The 23,862-nt window shown below is 40.5% G+C and overlaps 3 protein-coding genes across 6 annotated transcripts; 1 reads left to right on the plus strand and 2 right to left on the minus strand.

Moving 5' to 3' along the window:
- Nucleotides 1-2,592: 2,592 nt before the first annotated feature.
- On the minus strand, nt 2,593-17,107 carry LOC309354828 (uncharacterized protein; the record flags this gene model as incomplete). Its single annotated transcript, XM_081885092.1, has 2 exons — nt 15,987-17,107; nt 2,593-3,596 (listed from the first exon to the last, which is right to left on the minus strand). Exons 1-2 carry the CDS (start codon nt 16,930-16,932, stop codon nt 2,593-2,595), a joined length of 1,950 nt encoding a protein of 649 aa, XP_081741218.1. The 5' UTR covers nt 16,933-17,107.
- On the plus strand, nt 7,697-13,335 carry LOC309355498 (olfactory receptor 5AR1-like). Of its 4 annotated transcripts, none has more exons than XM_081886433.1 (3): nt 7,697-7,756; nt 9,698-9,857; nt 11,966-13,335. In XM_081886433.1, the coding sequence occupies exons 2-3, from the start codon at nt 9,840-9,842 to the stop codon at nt 12,926-12,928; spliced, it is 981 nt and encodes a 326-aa protein (XP_081742559.1). In that variant the 5' UTR covers nt 7,697-7,756; nt 9,698-9,839; the 3' UTR covers nt 12,929-13,335. The 4 variants fall into 4 exon arrangements, with proteins under 4 accessions (XP_081742559.1, XP_081742561.1, XP_081742558.1 ...); XM_081886435.1 differs by lacking the exon at nt 9,698-9,857 and adding an exon at nt 9,192-9,584 and having other exon boundaries at nt 7,716-7,984; XM_081886432.1 differs by having other exon boundaries at nt 7,716-7,984.
- A 1,213-nt stretch (nt 17,108-18,320) lies between the features above and the next one.
- LOC309355578 (olfactory receptor 10A4-like) lies at nt 18,321-20,796 on the minus strand. Its single transcript, XM_081886535.1, has one exon. The coding sequence runs from the start codon at nt 19,588-19,590 to the stop codon at nt 18,814-18,816; it is 777 nt and encodes a 258-aa protein (XP_081742661.1). The 5' UTR covers nt 19,591-20,796; the 3' UTR covers nt 18,321-18,813.
- Between the last annotated feature and the right edge of the window lie 3,066 nt (nt 20,797-23,862).

Raw genomic sequence — 23,862 nt, forward strand, 5'->3', positions numbered from 1 at the left:
GTCACTGTAAAAACAGCCATTGGTAGACTCTTCTTATGGTGTTACGTTAAGTGTACATGTGTGGGGAGTTGTGTTCCAAAGTGATGCCTTGAAGTGTTTCTTAACAACAACAACAACAACAACAACAACAACAACAACAACAACAACAACAACAACAACAAAGTAAGAGTGCTGCTGGATAAGACCAAAGACCCACCTAGCCAGCGTCCTGCTCCCATAGTGGCCAGCCAGATGTCCTGGGGGGGGGTTCAAGCAGAAACTGAGTACAACAGTACTCTCCCCATCTGCAACTTTGTGTTTCAATGCAATGTTTCTTAGGATCCAATGGGGGCGGGGAAGTAAAATTAAGAATAAAAGAATAAGAATAAAAACTCCCAGAACCACATAAAACACCTTTTTATGTCTACATCCTTCCTGACTTGTTCAAGGCCACCTCACACTATTTGCGACAATCGCACATGCAAAACAGTGTGTTCCTGCAGTCGACTCCAAAGAAAAGAAATGTGTATCTAAGCACACACACAGGTTGGAAGCCCTGTTTGGTGGAAACGCCATGTCACATGCCATGGAATGTGTTCTTCCAACACTTAGGTCACTTCCAGACAGCCTCCGTACTTAGCAATCATGCTGATTTCTCAGCATATGTCATTTAAAACAATGCTTCTTCAACATAAGGAAAAATACATATTTAAAACATGTTGAGGAAATTACAGTGCGACCACAAAACCAATCTTATCTGTTGTGATTGTGAAGGGATATTGCATATCTCTCTTCAACCCTTTTCTGCTTACTAAGTGTAAATACGTGGAATATTATTGTCATGATGATCATCCATTACAAAATTTGGGTGGACCTCATAGTTGGAAAAAAGAAACATGGCAATGATTTATGTATACTCAGCAAAATTCCCAGCTATACAACATGCAATAGTGTATGGGGACTGGAATCCATCAGTCTCTGGAGTACATTAGTTTCCAACCCATGTTAAGTTTTTAGTAATATCTTTATTTTTCTATTTACTGGATGGTAGATTAGGGCAGCTGGACACCGTCAGTGCAATCCCTGCACTGTACAAGGTGATTCCAGGAGGGATGAAAGGTACAAATATCGTTTCCTCCTTTCCCACTCTTCAAAACCCAACATACACTTTATAACAAGTGTACAATCAGTCCCAAACCACAAGTCTTTTTGTGCAAGAGTAGAAAGTTTTAGGATGGTTGGAAATACATTAATATTCCTTTTTCTCTTTCCACCTGCAATCCCTTCTCCCCCAGTGAGGCCCAAACAAACAGTTCAGGACTGAATAGAATAGGAACTGATTTGCTAAATTACAATGAGCACTCACACTTCCATTTGTGGGCGCCCTCTGTAGGGCCACGTACAGCAACCCCGGGCCTCATGGGACTCAGCAGCTGGTTGGGCTGGCCCACCTCCCTGTCATCAGCCATTGGGAGTTCCTGCCAAACCCCAGTTTAATCTATCAGAGCCTTGTTGGAGGTGGTGCCAGCTGAGCAGACCACAAATGGAAAGGCTTCCCATTGGTCCGCTTGTGATGCATAAATAGGAGGTGCCTACCCTGACAAGAGAAAGCCAATTACCATAGAAACACTAAGGCTGATATGGGGTATTCTCCCCAGTATATACTGGTCCAGCTTTGAAGTAAAACTTGTCCAGGCCGCCTTTTCTTTGGCCTTCTTTGGTGCACTCCAGATTGGGGAGTGCATCGAGGGTCCACCGTCATCACCTCACATGGGCTTGACAGTCATGGATATAAGCTTTTGCCACTGCAATGTGCAACTCAAAATTCGTTTGTCCAAAAACAATCAGTTAGGTAGGGGCACTACTTTAACACTAGCAACCTCCTCTCGAATTGGACCCTTGCCTGTCTGGCACACATAAATTCATGAGAGTTGCTAAATTACAATGCACCCAATCCCACTTGTAAGTCCCTTCTTCTGCTTCTGTACACTGTTTGCTTGGTCAACCAAGAGACTACCCAATCTGTGTCCAGGCTAAGCAGCAGGCTGGATCAAGGATCAGGTTCAAACTTGCAAGTTTCTCACTTGAGTGGAAAGTAAGTGATAGGCTTCATATGTGATATATGTGACAGATATGTGACAGATATAACACCACACAAAGAGCACTCATATCACCACAAAACACAAAGACCTGAATCCTAAAATAAGTTTACTTAAGAAAGTTAACTGAAGTTCCACTTCAGCAGCTCCACTCATCACATCTCACATTGCACAGGGGCACCCCAAGCAAACTTGAGCATGATAGCGGGGAAAGGTGGGGGGAATCTATGGATTTTTTTTTAAAAAAAAATCAGGATTCAATCCTCTTCTTGTGGATTCAGTCAACACGTCCAGCTGTTAATCATCAAGTGCTGAATAATTAACACAACAGTCCTATCCAGATTTACTCTGAAGTAAGACACACTGTTTTGAATAAGATTTTCTTGGTAATAAGTGTGCATACAATTGCAGCCTTAGTGATAGGAATGCATAAGGCAATCAACCCTCAGCCCCCAAATCAAGCACTACTATGCACTTTACGACCCTATTACAATCCAAAAATGGGTCAATGTCTTTAAGTGGTGATACTTTTCCTTACCGCTTTAGATAGGGCTCCTTTTACTTCCTTGTTCCTTAGACTGTATATGATAGGGTTGAGCATGGGAGTAACCACTGCATAGAATATTGATACCATCTTGTCTTGGTTGGGTGAAGTGTTGGCTTTGGGACTCATGTAAGCAAAGATTGCTGTGCCATAGCAGAGAGTGACCACAGTCAGATGTGAGGTACATGTAGAGAAGGCTCTCTGCCGACCTTCTGAAGAGCGAATTCGTAAGATGGCACGGATTATATAGACATAGGAGAGCAGCACAACACCACAGGGAATCAACAGGACAATGACTCCTGCCACTATAATCACAATCTCATTGACAAAAGTGTTGGAGCAAGCCACTTTGATAACAGCCAGGAGTTCGCAGGCAAAATGGTTGATGGTGTTGAAGCTACAGAACTGAAGGTGCATGGTAAATACCGTCTGGACCAGAGCATTGAGGAAGCCGCCCATCCAAGAAGCCATTGCCATCTGAATATACACTCGTCTGCTCATTATCGTCATGTAATGCAAGGGATAGCAGACAGCCACATATCTGTCATAGGCCATGGCTGCTAGCAGGATAAACTCAATACCACCCAGGGACAAAGAGATGTAGAGCTGAGCCATGCAACGACTGAAAGAGATGACCTTGTGACTAGTCAGGGAATGGAGCAACAGCTGGGGCACCACACTAGTTGTATAACAGATGTCCAGGAAAGACAAATTGCTCAGGAAAAAGTACATGGGAGTGCTGAGCCGTGGGTCAATACGGATAGCCACAATGATTAGTGTGTTGCCTGTCAGGGTGACAAGGTACATGGAGAGAAACACTACAAAGAGACACAAATTTACGTTTCGCTCCCTGGAGAATCCCATAAAAACAAACTCTTTGACATTTGTCTGATTGTGCTGTCCCATCATGGAGATACTTTTTTGTGCTAAGAGAATGAGAACAGAGTCGCTGTGCGAAAAGTTCAGTGTGGACTCTAAAAAGAAAGAAAAAATAGAAAATGGGATGGTTTCCTTTGCTCTTGTATATGTATTATTATTTAACCTTTAGGAAGAAAATCAATAAAAACATTTGAAAAGTAATTTTGCAAGTTATCAATTTGAATTAGGAAAGATAGAATTTATCGGTTAGCATTCATGACACTAATAACTCATCCTTCTCTCCCCCAGTTCCTAGAGCCATTTTACCACTACTTAGTGTGTTTTTTTAAAGAAAAATAGGTGCTGAAACTAACCATGACATTGTGCAACATGGGGCAGCCCTGAACAGATGCTGGTTTGACAACAGCTGAATTCACTACCCATAGAGGTGCTAAAAACTACAGCAAGCTCTCTCCATAGCTGGTATGTGGGTCACTCCTGGTTCTGGCACTGGTTAATTAAATGCGCCCCCAACTCCATTGTTCTCATAGATTCGGGCAGATGGCTAAGGCAGCTTGGAAGGGCCCTTGCACAAATGCACACACTTGCAATAGTAGAGGCCTGGCTGGAAAGCTGCTACACCGGAGGCAGACTGAAGAAAAGGAAATACAAATTGGTGCAGCCCAAAGCTTGACCAAACATGGCTAGGAGTGGCTAAGAGCTAGGTAGAGTCATAGATCTAAAAGAAGAAGAAGCGTAGACTCGCACACACGGGCCAACTTCTGTTTTGAGTGGAAATGTTCGTTTTGGGCTTCTCAGAAGTACATAACAGCAGTGGCGTAGCGTGGGGGGTGCAGGGGGGGCCGGCCGCACCGGCCGCAACATCTGGGGGTTAGGGTTAGGGGGCGCAAATCCACGGGTTAGGGGGTGCAAATCCACAGGTTAGGGGGTGCAAATTACTTGCCTTGCCCCGGGTGCTGACAACCCACGCTACGCCACTGCATAACAGCAGAAAGTGGGAGGGAGGAGTGCTGGCCTGTAGTTGCACCAGTACCTGGGAGGTGCCAGAACTGCACTCTGGTGCTCTCTAACTGAGAAAAAGCACTGCCACAACTTTAGTATTTTCCTCAATACATAACAATGCAAGGCTATCATCACACAGCCCCCACTGGAGGATTTGCTGTGCTGTTTAAAAAAAAAAAATGTTGACCAGGTAAAAATAAGTGGCTATCCCTTGGAGCATATACATACCACTTGGAGAAAAGCCTGAAACGTAAGTAATATGGCAAGCATGAGAAAATTTATAATATGAACATTAGGACTGAGGTTAGATTGTTACCTTTATAAAAGTATTTGTAAGCCTCCAGCTAATAGGTAAAATATTGTTCTGGTTTACTCCAATAATAGAATAAAATAATTTAAACAAAACAGCAAAAAAATCAGATCTGAGTTACTAATAACAAATACAATCAAGTCTCTAAAAACATTTGGTGAAACAAAAACATTTTCAGGACATAGTTAAATATCAAAATTGTAGGTGCCTGATTTTGATGGCAACAGTGTTCTAAAATACTGGTGGCAGTATATTGTATGGGCCACAATAGTGCCGTGTGTTTTCCAAACTCTTTGTCTCTGTCTATCCATCTCACTCACTCACTCACTCACTCACTCACTCACTCACTCACTCATCTACAGGAACCACTTAAAAAACAACAACCTTCTTTTTTCAGCATTTTTGGGTGAGTGGGGGTGGGGCAGGAGGCACAAATGTGGGCAAACATATCCATGGGGCTTCTTCATTGCCAAGACATCATGGAAGGCTGGACACATCTATCTATCTATATCATCTATCTATCATCTATCTATCATCTATCTATCTATATCTATCTATCTATCTATCTATCTATCTATCTATCTATCTATCTATCTATCTACCTATCGGAAGGAATCGGAAGGTGGGTGTCTGTGTGTAAAACTGCCCAGTGAAGACTAAGCATGTTCAGTGTCCACAGAATGCTTTTTGACTGCTTACTGCTGGAACAACCCACTACAGTTTGAGAACATACTGTGTATGTGTGTAAAATGCACAGTAATAAAAGCTTTTCAGATATTATTGTAGTTTGAACTAGAAAGCAGCAACTATTTTAAAAAAGTAAGAAGAATAAAGTTCTCTCACTTAAATCCCATCTCATTCCTCCCACCACTTCTTACCTTCACAGGTGCAACCCTGCTGCAGAAAGAAAATTTGTTTCAGCATAGGAGACATTTAAGAACATCTGAATTCCTCCCAGAAACATTAATTGAGTAATGCAAAGTGTGTTGGACAGATGCTGGTCCCCAATGGGCAATTAACTATGAAACAACTTGAATTGAAGTTGGGAACTGCAGCATCAAAGCCTTCAAATACCATTCATTCATTCATTTATTCATAACTGCTTTATACTTCACTTTTAACAATACAAATTGTTCTAAAGGTGGCTTACAAGTAAAAATAAAATTCACTGATATAAAGTACAATATCACAAAGAAATACTTTCAGGAGAGACCTTCTTGTAATTCCATTGTATGATGCAGTGGCGCAAGAAGGGGCCTTTTTTGTGGTTGTGTATTCCTTTCTGGAATGTCCACTCCATGAAAATGCATCTGGCACTGATTTCTGATGGTGGTTAAATATGCTTCGTTTACTTCTGGTTTTCAGAGGAGGATAGGCAATGTTGCCAGTAGGCATTTGAATGTTACCTGTTATATTTGAAACTGTTATTGTGCATTTTTAATGTTTTAAAATTGTTGTTTTTTAAACAAAACAAAACACAAAACACTGGTAATTGGTTGATATACTTAGTGTTAACTTGTTTTGATGTTTATGTTGGTATTCTCTTGAAATGATCTCATCTCCATGTGATGAAAGGCATATTTATAAATCTAAATAAAGGAATAAAAACTCTTCAGGATCCTTTCCATAATTGGTGGTACCTTACCCTCTGAAAGGAGGTAGAACAGGACCTCTACTTTTTTTTAAATAAGATATTTATTAAAGTTTTTAAAAGTACAAAAAGAAAAATCAAGAAGAACATTCTTTTAAACAAAAAAAGATGAAATACAAAAAAGAAAGAAGGATCAAAAAGAAATAACAAAGAATTAAAATCCATTAAACAAAAAGAAAAATCAAGAAAAAATACAGCAACTCTTCCCATTTGTTTTCTTTCATTAGCTTATTTCCCTGACCTCCTCACACCTCCCTTTTTTTGTATTCTAAGTCAGTTATCCATTTCAGCAAATCCTTTCCCTCCTTTCAAATTTTTGTCCTGTAAATTTATCTTGATATTAATATAAGTTTACTTTCCCTCCTTTCACCAATTAACAGTCTGTTTTTTCTAAATCTTTATAACATTTCTGCTAAAATCACATGAATTCATTCCAACATCATTCTAACATTCATTAATCTTACAATGCTTCTGTAAATAAACTTTGAATTTCTTCCAATCTTCCTCCACCGACTCTTCTCCCTGGTCTCAGATTCTGCCAGTCATTTACGCCAGTTCCATATAGTCCGTCACCTTCATCTGCCCAGGACCTCTACTATTTGTGGTCATTCCCCATTTCATAGGACCACATTCACTGATTATAGTTCATGGATGCTGGGACCTGGAATCCTGCAACCTCGAGAGAACACAGGTACTCCATTATTGTTCTGAAGTATGAGTGTCTTGTTTAGGAAAAATAACAATGTGTGCTATTCCTGACCAGTGGTAGATGAACTGCTTTTCTGGCAGAAGGTTCCACGTTCAATCTCCAGATATCTCATCAGATATAACAATACCACTAAGAAAACTCTTTATTTCCAGCAGGAGTGCAAAATCTAAATGACAAATCAGTTGATTTTAAACCTCGCACTGATTAAATTTTATTAGGATCTTTTTGTTTTGGTATACAAAATGTACATTATTTTTAATACAGATTCTGGGAAAAAATTAAAGTAGTGCTAAAGAGATCTACTCCACTAGCACAAGCAAACAAATCTTCTAATATGCAATGATAGCACCACCAAAATATCCTCAGATGATGCAAGGGCCTAGGCAGGAATATGTAGGGAAAGGCACACACTTTTAGGTACATAACCATTTAGGGTTGTGTAGGTAAGATTGCTGGCTGAGCCACTTGCTGGAAGTGATCACTGTGACTCTGGTAAGTGAGACTTCGGGGAGAAGGTAGGAGGTGCTTTCCCAACTGCTTTCCCCCAACTGTCTAAACCTCTGGCTAAGCCTTTTAAAAACAGGTAGGCTCCACCTCTGGGCTTTTCTATTGGTCTACCTATTAACCATTCCTCTCCCCCTGTACAGACATTTCCAAAAGAATGGGCAAAGGCACACCCACTCTCTTGGGGGCCCCCAAAAAATTTAAAGGGGAAAAAATGGATGTACATTTCCAAAATATAGGCTAAAAAACAAATAAATTAAAACCTACATACTGCAACAGTGTTTTCTGTTGTGTAGGCTCCTATGATGTAAGTACCTAGTAGGCCTGCTAGCCTACTCCCTAAAATATCACCATCACGATTAATATACAGTGGTACCTCAGGTTAAGTACTTAATTCGTTCTGGAGTTCCGTTCTTAACCTGAAACTGTTCTTAACCTGAAGTACCACTTTAGCTAATGGGGCCTCCCGCTGCTGCCACGCCGCCGGAGCCTGATTTCTGTTCTTATCCTGAAGCAAAGTTCTTAACCTGAAGCACTATTTCTGGGTTAGCGGAGTGTGTAACCTGAAGTGTATGTAACCTGAGGTACCATTGTACTTCTTCTTAATTGTATTTCAATATTAATAAACTTCTTAATTGTATTTCAGTTCAACAATTACTTTGATAAAATACATATTTTGTTATGTGCAAATGGCTTTAGATACCTATTAGGTCCATAAATTACCACGTCACATATATTCAACACAAAAAGCAGCAACAATTTGTTGTTGACGAAGGACAACTGGACATATAAAGAGCCCTATTACCTTCAGTAACTTAGGGCCTTGTCAAACCTAAATCCGGCCCTGGTCCCAAGCCAAGCTCAGCTGAATACATGCCAGTATAACTTGCTCGTCCTGATACAGCAGGGGCTCAGGTGAAGTTGGCTGAGATGAGGCCATTGTAAGTCCCCAGAAGAGGCATTATGGGGGTGAAACCAGAGAAGGGGGAATTTGACTACAGTAGATCCTAAGCCCATTCAGCTATGTCAGATGACATGGCAACCTGGCATAGAACACTATTTCAAAGCCTTGTTTTTTCCCTTTCCCAAGCTCAGTGGAGCAACAGTAGCCCAACCGGCTGAACTTTACACCTTTGTTACTTTATACCTAATCAACTTACACTGGCTTGCATTACACCATCTTCTTGTGCAAAGGATTGTTCCTCTGTAAATGGAGTAGACATTGTTAAGTTTAGTTTTGGCCCTCAGCCACTACTCCACATTGGCTCATTTACCTTCTTTTTCCATTCCCCAAACTCTTAAATTGATTGGCTCTCAGGAGACACACATGCACACCAAACACTATGATATTTTGGTAAACTTCAAGAAATCACCACATCAGACTGAATAAAGTGCAGAGAATATTGGGCTCACTTCATATTAATTTACTAGGTCTATTTTCAAATCATTTCTCCCCCACCCCAAGACTTTTTAAACTATATTTTTAGAATCATTGAATACATTTCTTTTATTAGTTCCTAGTGAATTTTATCTTTTACTCCTGCAAAGCCCAGCTTCAGCAAGAAGGTCAAGAACATGGGTAGGCAAACTAAGTCCCAGGGGCTGGATCTGGCCCAATCGCCTTCTAAATCCGGTCCTGGACGGTCTGGGAATCAGCGTGTTTTTACATGAGTAGAATATGTCCTTTTATTTAAAATACATCTCTGGGTTATTTGTGGGGCATAGGAATTCATTTTTTTCTTCAAAATACAGCCCGGCCCCCTATGAGGTCTGAGGGACAGTGGACCGGCCCCCTGCTGAAAAAGTTTGCTGACCCCTAGTCAAGAAGTATAGAAGAGACAGCGAAATAAGAAGACTATTGCTGTTATATTTGGTTTTTGGGTTCCTAAGCAAACTAGTCCAAAAAGGTATGTTCTGTTTTTCATCTATAGCAGTCCAGTGGTATTTGCCATCCAAAACTATCTAATACCAGTGCTACAAAAGTGACTCCTGTTATGTATAGCAACTTGCCTCCTTTCAGGTCTGGCTGCAAACAGCAGAAAGATCTGGAATTTGTCAGGGCCCCAACAGTGCCAAAGGGTGAATCACCCCAACACCACTGCAATTGTGACATTTCACATTTAATCCAAGAGGGCCAGCAACAGTGAAAATTCCTACCCTGCATGGCTCACCTTTTTCAGGTAAATGGTCTTCACTGAGATACCTCTACCTAACATGTCCCCAGATCCTAGAGCCAGTACTGCCTATCTTGAATTTTTTTGATGACAGTCATACCTCGGGTTGCGAATGTGATCTGTGCAGGAGGCACGTTCGCAGCCTGCAGCGTTCACAACTTGCAGCGCTGCGTCTCTGCATGCACGTGACGTCATTTTGCGCTTCTGCATGCAAGAGCACTGAATCCCGGAAGTAACCCATTCCGGTACTTCTGGGTTTGGTGCAGTCCGCAACCCGAAAATGCGCAATCCACAGCATTCGTAACCCGAGGTATGGCTGTAATGTTCACAGAGTATCCAAGTGGCTGTATCTCTATCTTGTTACAGGTAGAAGTCTGAATGATATTGACAAGTCTTCTTTCTCTCAGACCTGAAATTTGAACCTGGAGATGTAGACAGTTTTGGAGACATAACCCTCCTGGATTGCACCTACCTTCTATAAATTGAATATTCATAAATTGTCAACTTTATGCTTTTGCCTAATGCTATCATAAATATTGTTTTTATTGGGTTTATTATTATTACCCCACCCATCTGTCTGGGTTTCCTTTTTGAAATGGAGTGAGTTATTTAGAGCACTCTCTTGAAACATGCTATATCAGACCATTGGTCCAGCTAGCTCAGCATTGTGCATGCTGACTATTGGAGACTGAATCTGGGGCTTTCAAAGGAGAAAGAAGATGGGTTGGGGATGACCAAGGTTGTTTGGGGATTACTCAGCTAGTGTCAATACTCTTTAACTGAACCTATCTTAAAGTCAAGATGTCATACAACAGATGACATCCTACCACACAGTAAAAATAAAAAGGCTAAGGTGATTTTGCTGCTAGGGATATTGTTAATCAACAGGAGAGATGTTATTTTAAAAGGAGGAGGAGGGGGGAGAACACAAAGAGAGAAAGTCCTGCTGACACATCTTGAGCACACAGAAAAAAGAAATAAGCCTAAACTTCCATGTGCAAAGGCAGATTAAGTAACATTGTACCAAATATCAGGGAGGAAAAATATAACAGTTGCAGTTTTCAATGAATCAGTTCCAGGCTAACTTGCTTGTAGATTCTATTTTTAAATAAAAATAACACAAGGAAATGAAAGCAAATGAAGCTTCCTTTTGTTTTTGCCATGGCACAGTCTTGGGGAAAACACCTTACTTCCGGGTGTTAACAATACCTCAAAGGATCTCATTATTGTCTGATATCATTGTCAATATTTATTTCTTATTGTGCCACTTGAAATGCTTCATATAAAGCAGAAATAAGATATGGCTAATACAGTGGTACCTTGGGTTAAGAACTTAATTCGTTCCAGAGGTCCGTTCTTAACCTGAGGTACCACTTTAGCTAATGGGGCCTCCCGCTGTCGCTGCTCCACCGCACCACTGTCGCATGATTTCTGTTCTCATCCTGAAGCAAAGTTCTTAACCCGAGGTACTATTTCTGGGTTAGCGGAGTCTGTAACCTGAAGCATCTTTAAACCTGAAGCATCTGTAACCCGAGGTACCACTGTATTGTATTAGTGAGAAATGATTACCTTCTGAGATAACCAAATTTTTAGAAAATGTTTATTGATTTATCATAAACATATAAACCATAACAGAACCATACACAGAGCATACTGAGTATAAAAAAAGACAGAGATGCAGTTACATATACCTACATTTTTAAGATGGGTCTATAAAGTACAGCAACAATGAGAAGTGAGTTATGGGAGTAGTACTTATGTGACTCTATTTAGTTATATAATCACAAATGCAGACCAGTTCACATTGAAACTGTTCAGTTTGGCTTAAACCCAGACAGCAGGTCTATGTCTAAGCAGACTTTCAGATAGCACAATCAAATATTGGATGTACATTTAGAGAATGAACCCTTCACTGGTGGTGGAGGAGTGTCAATTAATTTATTAAAGTTTTGATTTGCTTATCTCCTAATTTCTCAGATGTTTCAACCAAACCTCCAAGTTTACCTCAGCATTTCACTTGACTAACATTGACCATATCATTAAAATGTGAGAATGCAGTGCAAACATTTATCGCTCACTATCACCATGACTGCTGATTCACATTTGTTTTCTAGATGGAAGATGACACAGTCTTGGAACAGTTAAATTACACAGTAACAACATTCATCATTGCTGGTTTCACAGGTACTAAGAAGTTACAAATTATATATTTCATCACATTCCTTCTCATATATCTCCTTACACTTTGGGGAAACATCATCTTGCTTATCACACTAAAGACAGAGTCGAGTCTCCACACACCGATGTACTTCTTCCTGAGCAATCTTGCTATCCTGGAGATTGGTTACACCTCAGTCACTCTCCCTAAACTTCTGGCAATATCCTTAGGAAGATCTAAGGCTATCTCTCTAACAGCATGCCTTGTGCAGTCATATTTCTTCTTCTTTCTGGGTTCCACAGAGTGCTTCCTACTTGCTGTTATGGCTTATGACCGTTATCTTGCCATATGCAACCCACTGAGATACTCAACACTGATGTGTAGTAGAATGTGTATCTGCTTAGCTTTAGCTTCCTGGGTGACTGGATTCCTAAATCCTTGCCCATCTACCATCTTAGTTGGCAGATTGCACTTCTGCGGCAACATCATTGACCATTTCTTCTGTGATGTCCCTCCACTGCTCAGCCTGTCATGTACTAACACGTACATCAGCAGAACCATCATCTTCATCAGTTCAGCTGTCATAGTATTAGGAACTTTTCTGTTGACCATGCTTTCTTATGTCTGCATCCTGGCAACCCTCCTAAGGATGTCCTCAGCAAAAGGATGTCAGAAGGCCTTTTCCACCTGCACTGCCCACTTGACTGTAGTTTCACTCTACTATGGAACCGTTATCTTCATATATGTCAACCCCACAGGCCAGAACTCAATGGAAGTTAACAAGGTGGTCTCATTTATCTACAGTGTGGTGACCCCCATGCTCAACCCAATCATCTACAGTTTGAGAAATGAAGATGTTAAGAAAGCTTTTAAAAAAATGATGCTTAGGAGATTCTTCCCTGGAAGACAAACATTTTAGAAACAGAAGCTTGGCTTTAATGTGATTTAATAATTTATAGAAGTTAACTGAAAGTTGCTCCAAAATCTCCCTCTGGTTGGGCAATCTAAGACTGTGCACATCCTTAAAAATAACGAAGTACACTATCTATTTAGAAATCTTGAGTTTGTTTGTTTGCTTTTCTTCCTCTGTTTAGAATTCCCAGGCAACACTGGGCACTTTCTGCTTGTTAATTTATATGCTTAATCTGTGTGTATAATCTGTATATTTCATAGTTACTGTATTCCTAATGTGAGCTGGTAGTAGTAGTCGTTCTTGTAGTTCTTTTTTGCTTTCTTCTTTCTTTCTCTCTTCCTATCCCCTTCTCTATGTTAAATTTTCAAATAAAAAATCAGTTTAAAATTATTGGCTCATTTTTTGAGATTAAAGGGAACATATAGCACATAATGTCTAGGAAGTCCTAAAAGGCATGCAAAGTCTTAGATATGTGGGACAACCCACTGGGTGATTAGAACTCCAGTTTTTGCTGCCTTTCTGGTATTGGGTTGGGGGGGGTATTCTTGCATCCCGCACCTTTAAAGACAAAATGTGTGTCTGATGGGCTGACTTCAGATTGGAGAGTCACAGGTCACGCAGGCTTGCCCTGAACTGCTGCTGAGAAATCCAGACTGCTATGGAAATTATTACTACTACTCATGCTCCATTGCAGTTATAACCATGCTGTCACACAAGACTCCTAGTGCTCCCAGGAGCTCTACTCATCTGCCCCACACCATCTTGGTTCTCATTCAAAGATCCTCTCCAACTTTACAGATCCTTCTTTTTCTATAGATGCTCGGTGGAAGATCAGTGGGGAGTTGCCTATAACCTGCTTGACATTGAAACCACTGCAGTTTTGTATATTATGTGAATTGGTGAGAGATGGTTCACTGAGATATATGTGGCCCAGTTTAGGTCAATATGTTTTCACTTGCATATTCTGTGTAATATCAACCCAAGACTAAGCTGGTGTTGTAGGGATGCAGCAGCAAAGTATCTATCTTAGGTAAAGGTAAAGGGACACTTGACAGTTAAGTCCAGTCGCCAACAACTCTGGGGTTGCAGCGCTCATCTCGCTTTATTGACTGAGGGAGCTCGTGTTTGTCCATAGACAGCTTCCGGGTCATGTGGCCAGCATGACTAAGACTAACACAGAAACACCATTTACCTTCCCGCTGGAGTGGTACCTATTTATCTACTTGTACTTTGACGTGCTTTCGAACTGCAAGGTGGGCAGGAGCTGGGACTGAGCAATGGGAGCTCACCCCCGCCGTGGGGATTCAAACCGCTGACCTTCTGATGAGCAAGCCCTAGGCTCTGTGGTTAGACTACCATTCTACCACTAATGGCATTCAATATCCATTTGCCTTGGAGCGGTTTTAGATATGCTCCTGGAAAGCATCCAGACATGGCCAGGAATGCGTTCTGCTACTATAAACTGAACCGAATCCTGTAGTGTTGACATAGCAAGTATTAATTCATGCTTTTGTATTATTTAGAGTAGCATTGGTACTGTATATATGAAGGTTTTGATATTTCTCTCCCATTAGAAACATTCCTGTATTAATAAAGCGGAATGTAAAATATAGTAGTCAGATCATTATGTATTTCACATATTAACAGACATCATTAGTGACCATCTTCAACCATGAAGTAATAGTATGGATGTTGCTTGTTTATTTTCATTTCATCTATGAAGCATCTTTCCATGAAATATCTCAAAGCCATTAAAAATAAAAATGTCATTAAAAACATGATTCAAAACATCAAAAATAAAAACACATGCATAAACTATTTCAAATGCAATAGAGATACTGACTGGGATTAGAATTTCTACTTGAAAGCCTTCATGGGGAAGGCAGGTATTCAGCACATGGTAAAAAGTAGAGATGGTTCTTAGAATCACAGAATTGTAGAGTTGGAAGGGATCCTGAGAGCCATCTAGACCAATTTCCTGCAATGCAGGAATCTCAACTAAAGCATGCCTGATAGATGGCCATCCAACTTCTGCTTAAAAACCTCCAGTGAAAGAGAGCGCACAGCTTCCTGAAGTAAACTCTTCCACTGCTGAACAGCTCTTACTGTCACAAAGCTATTCCTGATGTTTAGTCAGAATCTCCTTTCTTGTAACTTGAAGCCATTGGTTTGAGTCCTACTCTCCAGAGCAGGAGAAAACAAGCTTGCCTCTTGTCTGATATGTAATGGGAGAGAGTTCCAAAGGGTGGGTGCTGCCACCCTAAAGGTTCTGTATCATGGAATATGAACCTCCTGAAGAGATTGCATCTGCAGAAGGCCTATAATCTATGCTTGCAAAAGAATTTCACAACAAATGCCCAGGGAGAGGAATTTCATGGTGAATGGTTCAGCACTGCAACTCAGCCCACTGTTTTTCTCTTCCAACCATACTGCACACTACTTTTCAGACTTTTATAGAATTATAGAATCATGTAATTGTAGACTTGAAAGGTGCCCCAAGGATCATCTAGTCCAACCCCATTGATGACAACCTCTGCTTTATAATCTCCAAGGAAGAAGAGTCCACAACCTCCCAAGTATACCATGTTCTCAGACTTTGGTCCTTTGCCAAATATCAAAACATAAAAATCAGCCCATTGGGACAGATCTTTCAGTGTAGGTGTGTTAAACTATGGAACTCACTCCCACAGGAGGCACTGCTGACCACCAACTTGGATGGCTTTAAAAGTGGATTAGACCAGTTCATGAAAGAGAGAGCTATCAATGGTTACTAACCATGATGTATATGCTCCACCTCCACAGCTGGAGGCAGCAAAGACTGCAAATTCTAGTTGCTGGAAACCACAGAAGGGGAGAGTGCTCTTGTGCTCATGTTCTGCTCCCTGGTTTCCCACAGACATCTAGTTGGCCACTGTGAGAACAGTGTACTAGATGGGCTACTGGCCTGATCTGACAAGATTATTCTTATATTCTTACGTCTTTATAGTGATAGTATGGGTCATGAAAACTTCAGATCTTTTCAACTGATCTTCAGGTCCTTGAGGTTTCAGTTAACCAATCTAAATTCCAAGGGAAGGTATTCTCAGCAGAAACTTTCTCATTGCCAGTTTCACTTCCTTGTTCCGTAGGCTGTAAATAATTGGGTTGAGTGTTGGCGTTAAGAGACTGTACAAAACCCCCACAAGCTGATCCCTTTCAAGTGAGTAGCTGGAGGTAGGACGGACATATGTAAATATGCTGGAGCCATAGAACAGAATCACAACTGTGAGATGGGAAGCACAGGTGGAAATGGCTTTGTGGCGCTGTCCTTTCTGGCGGCTGCTTAAAATGGCATAAAGGATGAATGTGTATGAGACCAGGGTGAAGAAGAAAGGGCTAAGGCCTACAAACACACCCACTGTAAGAAGGGTTGCCTCATTGACTGACGTGTCAGAGCATGAAATACTCAACAATGGTGGAATATCACAGAAAAAATGACTAATTCCATTAGATTGGCAGAAAGACAGGCGAAATGTGAGTGTTGTGTGGAGAGAAGCATTGAGGAAGCCACAAGTCCAGGATATAGCAGCCAACTGAAGGCAAATATATTTATTCATGAGTTTTGTATAGCCCAATGGATGGCATATGGCAAAATAGCGGTCCAGAGCCATAGAAGCCAGAAGGAATCCTTCAGTGCCCACCAAGGCAACAAGGAAAAACAACTGTGCAGCACAACCCATGAAGGAAATGACTGGGGATGCAGCCCAGAGATCTGCTAGCATTTTTGGTACTGTCACAGAGATGTAGCAGATGTCAAGGAAAGAGAGGTTGCCAAGGAAGAAATACATGGGGGTGTGTAGAGACCGATTTAACACAGTCATGGTGAGTATGAGTGAGTTTCCCAAGAAGCAGACAGTATACATAGTGAGGAACAGGATGGCAAGGAAGGTCTTTCCTTGTGTGATATTTACAAATCCCAGGAGTATGAATTCCAAAATGCATGTTTCATTCTCAGAGGAAGTTGATCTCATGGTGTTTAAGCTGAATATTACAAATGCAAGAATATTTCAGTCATTTCAATGTCATGCAGCAAAAATTTATCCTATATAGATATTTTTAGTGTTACATATAAAGCTGCACTATTTCTATATTCTTAAAGGGAGCTAACTTGTAGCCTATTGGCGTAAATTGACAACCTGCAGGTTTTTACTTAAGAAAGTGATCCAATTGATTATCCAGTTGATAATAATTGATTATTCAATTGATAATAATATTTGCAGATTGATCTTGATTAAAAATATTTCTTTGAGTGACCTTGTTTTTGCTTTAGCTACAGATGGAGCAGTGCCCTCTAGATCTTGTTGGACTACAACTATCATAGTTTTCAGACCTAGCTGAATCATAGTTTTCAGACCTAAGTGCATAAAGGATTGCAGGCTAAAGATGCAATTCTATATTCACTTTACACTGAATGTAACGGGACTTTGTTCTGAGTTGCATTAATAGGATTGAAGTCCATCTAAAGAAAGAAACAAGCACTTACTTTTGGAGGACTGCTGATCATTGTAGGTAAAGGATATGGTCAGCCTATCCTATTTAATGCAGCTATGAAATAGCTAGGGATGTCCAATTCCAGAAGCTGTGTGTGTGTGTGTGTGAGAGAGAGAGAGAGAGAGAGAGAGAGAATGATTCTTATCTTAAAGGATTTTAAAGTGTGCAGACATGATACCCCATTGGCATCATTATTTGAAGCAAATCATTGTCCCCAGAGAAGTTGAAACTGCTGCTTTGGGTATAAAAATTGGGTTTCTCCTATGGGGCCAAAATGATTAATTATAAAGCGATATTGCATTTCCATTATCTAAGATTCTGCACATCCATGAGTTAGTAAACAGAACAATGTATTTCTTTTATTTATCATTAAATTTATATTCCCCCTTTCCCACAATGGAACTCATGGCAGCAAACAACAAGCCAAAAAATAATAAGTTGGTGTATGTGTGTGTGTGTGTATACACACACACATACACACACTCTACATCACAAAGAAAGACAATGCAGCTTTCCAAAGCAAAGTCGTAACATGCAGGTATAGATAACTGTGAGCAGGTACCATAAATTGTAGTCGAGTTCTCACAAAGAGAATATTAAGAAGTAAACCTTTAGCTGGACTGTATCACTTCTACCTTCTGGTGGTGCTAGAGATGACAGATTGCAGGTTCTTCTTCTTCAAAAAACAAACAAAAAAAAACAAAAAACCCAGACAAACCTTCCACAATGAATATGTCTGAGAAAAGATTAGGTGTGTACACTCCTAGCAAAAATGCCCCCCCCTTTGTTCAAGGAATATTTGTAAGGATCATCAAACCTTATACCAATCTGAAAAGGTGCCATTCAGAAATAGCTCATGACAATACTGTCTGTCAGAACTAGGTCTATAAGTAAATATATCTTAAATATTTATTAACCAAAGTTTTCAAACATTTTATTATCAATTAAAGTACAACCATCCAAGTCCTTTGCTTTTTTTCAACACCTTATTTGCCAACTGAACTAAATTTATCTTATACCTCCAGTAGTGGATTTATATACATGAAACTTTTTAAATGCAAAAATAAAAAGTAAAAACCCCTTCGCAATACACAATGAGCATGTCAGAGAGTTGGCTTGAGCCAACCTTCATGTAATATTGTGCCATTCAGAAACAGTTTACTCCTCTACAATTGTTCAGACACACAGACTATGAGTGTATATAGGCTTAATATCTATTAACAAGAGTTTTTAAATATTTTATTTTCATGTTACAACTTTCAAACTTTTTTTCAAATTTTTAAAATAAGAATGGCATTCTGTGACAAATGATTAAACTGTTAGGGCTTAAAACAACTCTCCCTACCCAGTTACTCAAATGTTCAATTAGTTGAGTCTTGGGCAGAGAAGATTCTTGTAACTGTCTTCTTAAATGCTCCTTTTACTTCTTTATTTCTTAGGGTATATATTATGGGGTTTAAAGCAGGTGTCACAACAGTGTACATAAGAGAAATCATCTTGTCACTCTCCGGAGTGTAGCTGGACTTGGGCCTTAAGTAGGCAAAAAGGGCTGTCCCATAGAATAATGTCACTACTGTGATGTGTGAGGAGCAAGTGGAAAATGCTTTCCTCCTTCCCTCTGCAGAAGGAAGTCTGAGAATGGTTGAAATTATACGGATATAGGAGAGGATGATCAGCAGGAATGGACTCATGATGAAAAGGACAGACACTGTCATGACAACAATTTCATTTTTAGTGGTGTCTGTGCATGCCATTTTCACCAGTGGTGGGATATCGCAGAAAAAGTGCTGAATGCGTTTAGAACCACAAAATGGTAAGCTGAAGATCCATGTTGTTTGAGCAACTTCCACTGAAATGCCAATAATCCATGATGCGGCTGCCAGCTGTGTACATACTTGGTGGTTCATGATGACTGTGTAATGCAAAGGATGAGATATGGCAACATAGCGATCATATGCCATGGCTGCCAGAAGGCAGCATTCTGTCAGCCCCAAGATGGTGAAGACATACATCTGGGCTGCACATCCAGCTTTAGAAATGCTTTTATGCTCTGTTAACAAATGTATCAGCATCTGGGGCACCACACTTGTGGTGTAACACATTTCTAAGAATGATAGGTTCACCAGGAAGAAATACATTGGCGTCTGAAGAGAAGGGTTGAGTTTTACAAGCAGAATTATGAGCAGGTTCCCAACTTAGGTGATCATGTATGTTGCCAGAAAAATGAAAAACAGCAAGATTTGCAATTCAGCTAAGTCTGAAAACCCTACAAGGATGAATTCATTGGGATTGGTCTGGTTCTCTCTTATGTCTTCCATAGAATGGATATCCTATATGGAAGAGGAATAGATTGATACTGGGCATTAATTAGATCAAATAAGTATAGTATAGTTACTCAAATACATTGTTTTATTACAGTCCAAGACCCACAAAAAAATTTCAGAACCAAAATGCAGGAGAGATACAAAGAAAAGATACCAAGACAGTTACTATGTTTTATCCAGAGCATGTTGATTTCTTTTTCTTATTACCTCTGAGAATTTTTTTGCCACGTTCAGGGTAATATCATTTGACTTAACTTTGAGAAGATACTCGAGATGGAAGATTTCAGAAATGGGCAAGTGTGGAGGATTCCAAGGAGGAAATTGCAAACACTTTGCTCCTCTGTTATTGTTTTGCTTGCTGCAGCACTATGGTAAATTAATCTCTTTAATGGCTTAGCATTTCCTCTCAATCCAGACCTTATGTGTAAACACCATATAATGTATTTGTTTGCCATCACTCAAGTAGCCATTACACAGAGACGGAGGCCTAACTCAGCCTTTTTCAGGAGTGCCAGCTAGTGGGAACCGAGGGATCTTGGGTCTCCCCCCAAAAAAATTTAATAAGGGGGCCATGCCCCCTGAATATCCCACAGTGACATGCTCATGCCACGTGTGCAAGCTGTGTGGTGTGTGCATGTGACATGAGCACATTGCATGGAGCCAGCTCCCTCAGTCGCAAGGGCAAGCCTGTGTGCTTGGCCTTTCCCCTTGATACTTGCTTTAATAAGGTTTAATTTTTTTCATTATCTGGAAAAAACCTCATCCATTCTTTATGAGTTTAAAGGGGTAAAGGTAAAGGTAAATGGTGGCCATTGTATAAAAAGACAAACTTATAGCTGGCAGGTTCCTACAAAATATGACTGCATATGGATATAATTGTGTTCCAGGACTTGTTATTGACTGCTTTGTTGCACATCCATGGAATCTTGATCTTATTATTCATATCATTATTTTTAGGAACATTTTCTTTCTTAAGTTGTGGATCATATGATGTGAAATGGGCAAACCATTGTTTGCTTTTGTATCTCCCAAGCATCTGTAGTTTTACATGAAATAATATAAATTATTATTATTATTATTATTATTATTATTATTAAAAAGGAACCAACTGTACTGCAAACTGAGAGCCAAACTCCAAATGTTGCACAAGATCACTAACCCTAATCCTAAATTAATCTTCCTATGTCTCACACCACCACCACCCCAAAAGCAGTGATGGAGAGGAGTGTTGCCTTAGACAGGAGTTGTAGTATTGGGGGATGAGGACTAAGCCATTCCACTCACACCATTTCCTCAGTTTAAAGCTAAACCCCTAGCACAGTTATTACATGGGGCTCAAATTTGGACAGGCACTCACCTTCGATCAGTTTGTTGTCCACACCTCCCAATCAACTATAATTGTGCAACTTGATTTTTCCTGTATGTGATTGAATACCACCTCAAATAAAAACAATCCAGAAGAGCTGCTGATAAGCACACAAAAAATACTATAAATTATTTATGCTTAGTCAGAAGTGTGCAATAGGAAGCACACAGATATGCACAAGTTGATTCTCTTAACTCTTTTCATTTTACTACAAATTAAGGAAGAGTGTCCAGATCTTCTTAACCCACAAATTAGACAAAACTGCTGTCATTGAGATGTAACAAACCAACCTTATTCTTACTTTACGCAAGAAATAACCACTCTTTCTTCCTTTGAAGTAGCACACTGCGATGCTGCAAACAAATACATGTTAATTTATATCTTCCCATCCTTGATGTAACTAAATTCTTTAGAAAAGCTTTTGGGAATGTTCCACTAATTAATCATTGGGGTCTAGAGAAGTTGCAAAATATTTACACAGCAAATATGAATGATGAAATAAGTGGGTGAAAAGAAGTTACCTCTAGAGATGTGAGAAATTACAAATGGCTTACATAAATCCCAACATTTTAAGGCATTTAAGACAGTTTATCCATACAATTAAAAATTCACCCATCTGAAAAAAATAATTGTGCAGGAAAATAGTCGGGGGGGGGGGTGGCTTTCAGCATCTATAAACCATGTTGGATTGATTAGAATAAAATGAATGAAGTTGGTAAAACAACCAACAGTTTGAATGCCATACAGGTGCTCCCGGTTCCACCCAACATTGTGGGTGCCCACTGCATGTGTTTGATTTCATGTGCGCCTCACACATGATATCACATGGCAGAAGGAGGCCCGATGGGGCCCGTCATGCCCTCAGAAAGGCTCAACCGGGCCTGCTGTGGCTGTGATGGGCTCTGTCAGGTCTTCCCAAAGTCTGTTGTTGCAGTGGGAGGGCCCAACAGAACCCAACACAGCTGCAGCAGGCCCTGTCAGCCCTTTCTGAGGATGTGATGGGCCCCATCAGGCCTCCTTCCGCTGTGTGGGCTGTGGAATAATGAGGGGACCCGGCCCCTCCTTGAAAATTTTCATGGGGCCTTGGCTCCCATGGCCCCACATAGATGGCACTCCTGATACCATCCATTGTTTCCAGTGTGCTGTGCACATTTCTGAGTTTCACGGGACTCTTCATCCGTCTGAGCATTCAAGATCTAAGGAAGGTTGCACAAGATTTCCTTTAATTGTATGGAGAAACTAAGGAACTTCAGGTAGAGGTGTCAAAGTAGCACTAGAGAGTGCTGAGGAAAGGAACAATTCAAGACAGTACTGAGGCCAAAGCATAGCTTGCTTTTTGCCTTTATATCAGGGGTTGACAATCTTTTTAAACCAGACAGCACTTTTAATTTGGAGAAAGTGCCAAGCATAACATAGTTGCCATGGGGGACGGGGGGAGTGTGATGTAACACAAAAATGGCTGCTGTGGGGAAATGGCATGGCACAAAATTGTAGAGAGTGCCAGTCCTTTTTTTCTGGGGGGATGCAGGGTTATGCATACCCCTAAACATTTTGTGAATCTAAGTTTGACCTATGCATGAACAGCTGCTGACATGTAGCACTGTATGCAATTGACACTCCAGTTCAAAATCAAGGATTAAGCCAGGTAGTGTGGTCCAACCAAGGTCCATGAATTAGCCTTATATGTGGAGAGAAACATGTGAATAGGCTCCCTCCATCACAGGCCTACAGTCTCCAGAAGTCTATCTAAAAGGGAAATTGGCCTTGGGCTGAAAAGTTGCCGACTCCTGCAATAAGCAAAAAGAAGTAACAATCCTTTTCGCCCCCTTCCAAGATATAGTCTTGGTATTAATTAGAACAATCTGATATGTGCTTATATTTAATATTTTCTCATCTGTATTGCAGGCAAGACAACAAAATCATCCAAAGTGAAGCTGTAAAATCAGCAATAGAATACTGAAGGGATGCACAAGAAACAATAGCCTAGTAATCACAAAGAGAATATTAGGAAGTATCTAGACTGCACTACTTGTACTTGCAGGTGGTCTTTCAGATGACAGAGGGGGTGGTGTTGGTAGGGTTGGCAAATCTGATAATTTCAGTTCCTCAAATTTCAGTTTCTTATCCCCCCATCCCTCAAACTTAAGTTCCCATCAGTATGCATTTTTAAATTATTCATGAAAATTCATCAGCATTTTAATATGAGTATGCAACATTTTGTAAAACAATTTTCCGGTATATAATACATATTTAATATCCTATTTAATATCCTTTATGGAGAGCATGTGTTGTGGTGAGGTCTGGCAGGACCCTCCCCCCTCTTTGTTGCTTGGTGGGATCATTTAGATGGCCATGACAGTGATTCGGCTATTCTGGGTTGTTGGGCAAATTTTGATGTTGCTAATTTGATGGACAGCCCAAAGGCTATACATTCCCTGCATGCAGCGTGAGCGCTCTCTTTCGCTGTATGCATCGGATCACCTACCCACCCTCCCTAATTTTAGGGCTTTTGTATTTGACCTTGCTATGCCAGTCATGGGGTGTCTGCTTTTGGGGCAGGGTCCTGGTAGGAATTTTGTCCATTTGGCTGATTGGCTGGTGCCATTTGGTTTTTGCCTACTGCATAGCAAATCGTCACAACTTGTAAGGTTGTGGTTAGGCACTGGTTAAAAATTGGTTGATGGAGGGGTAAGGATTGGCTGTGCCTGCCCCTCCAATGC

This window comes from Podarcis melisellensis, assembly GCF_964234715.1.
Source record: "Podarcis melisellensis genome assembly, chromosome: 13".
NCBI classification, from domain to species: Eukaryota; Metazoa; Chordata; class Lepidosauria; order Squamata; family Lacertidae; genus Podarcis; species Podarcis melisellensis.

Excerpts from the sequence above, each read along its gene's own strand:
- LOC309355578 (XM_081886535.1), bottom strand. The coding sequence starts at position 19,590 with ATGTATTTCTTCCTGGTGAACCTATCATTCTTAGAAATGTGTTACACC.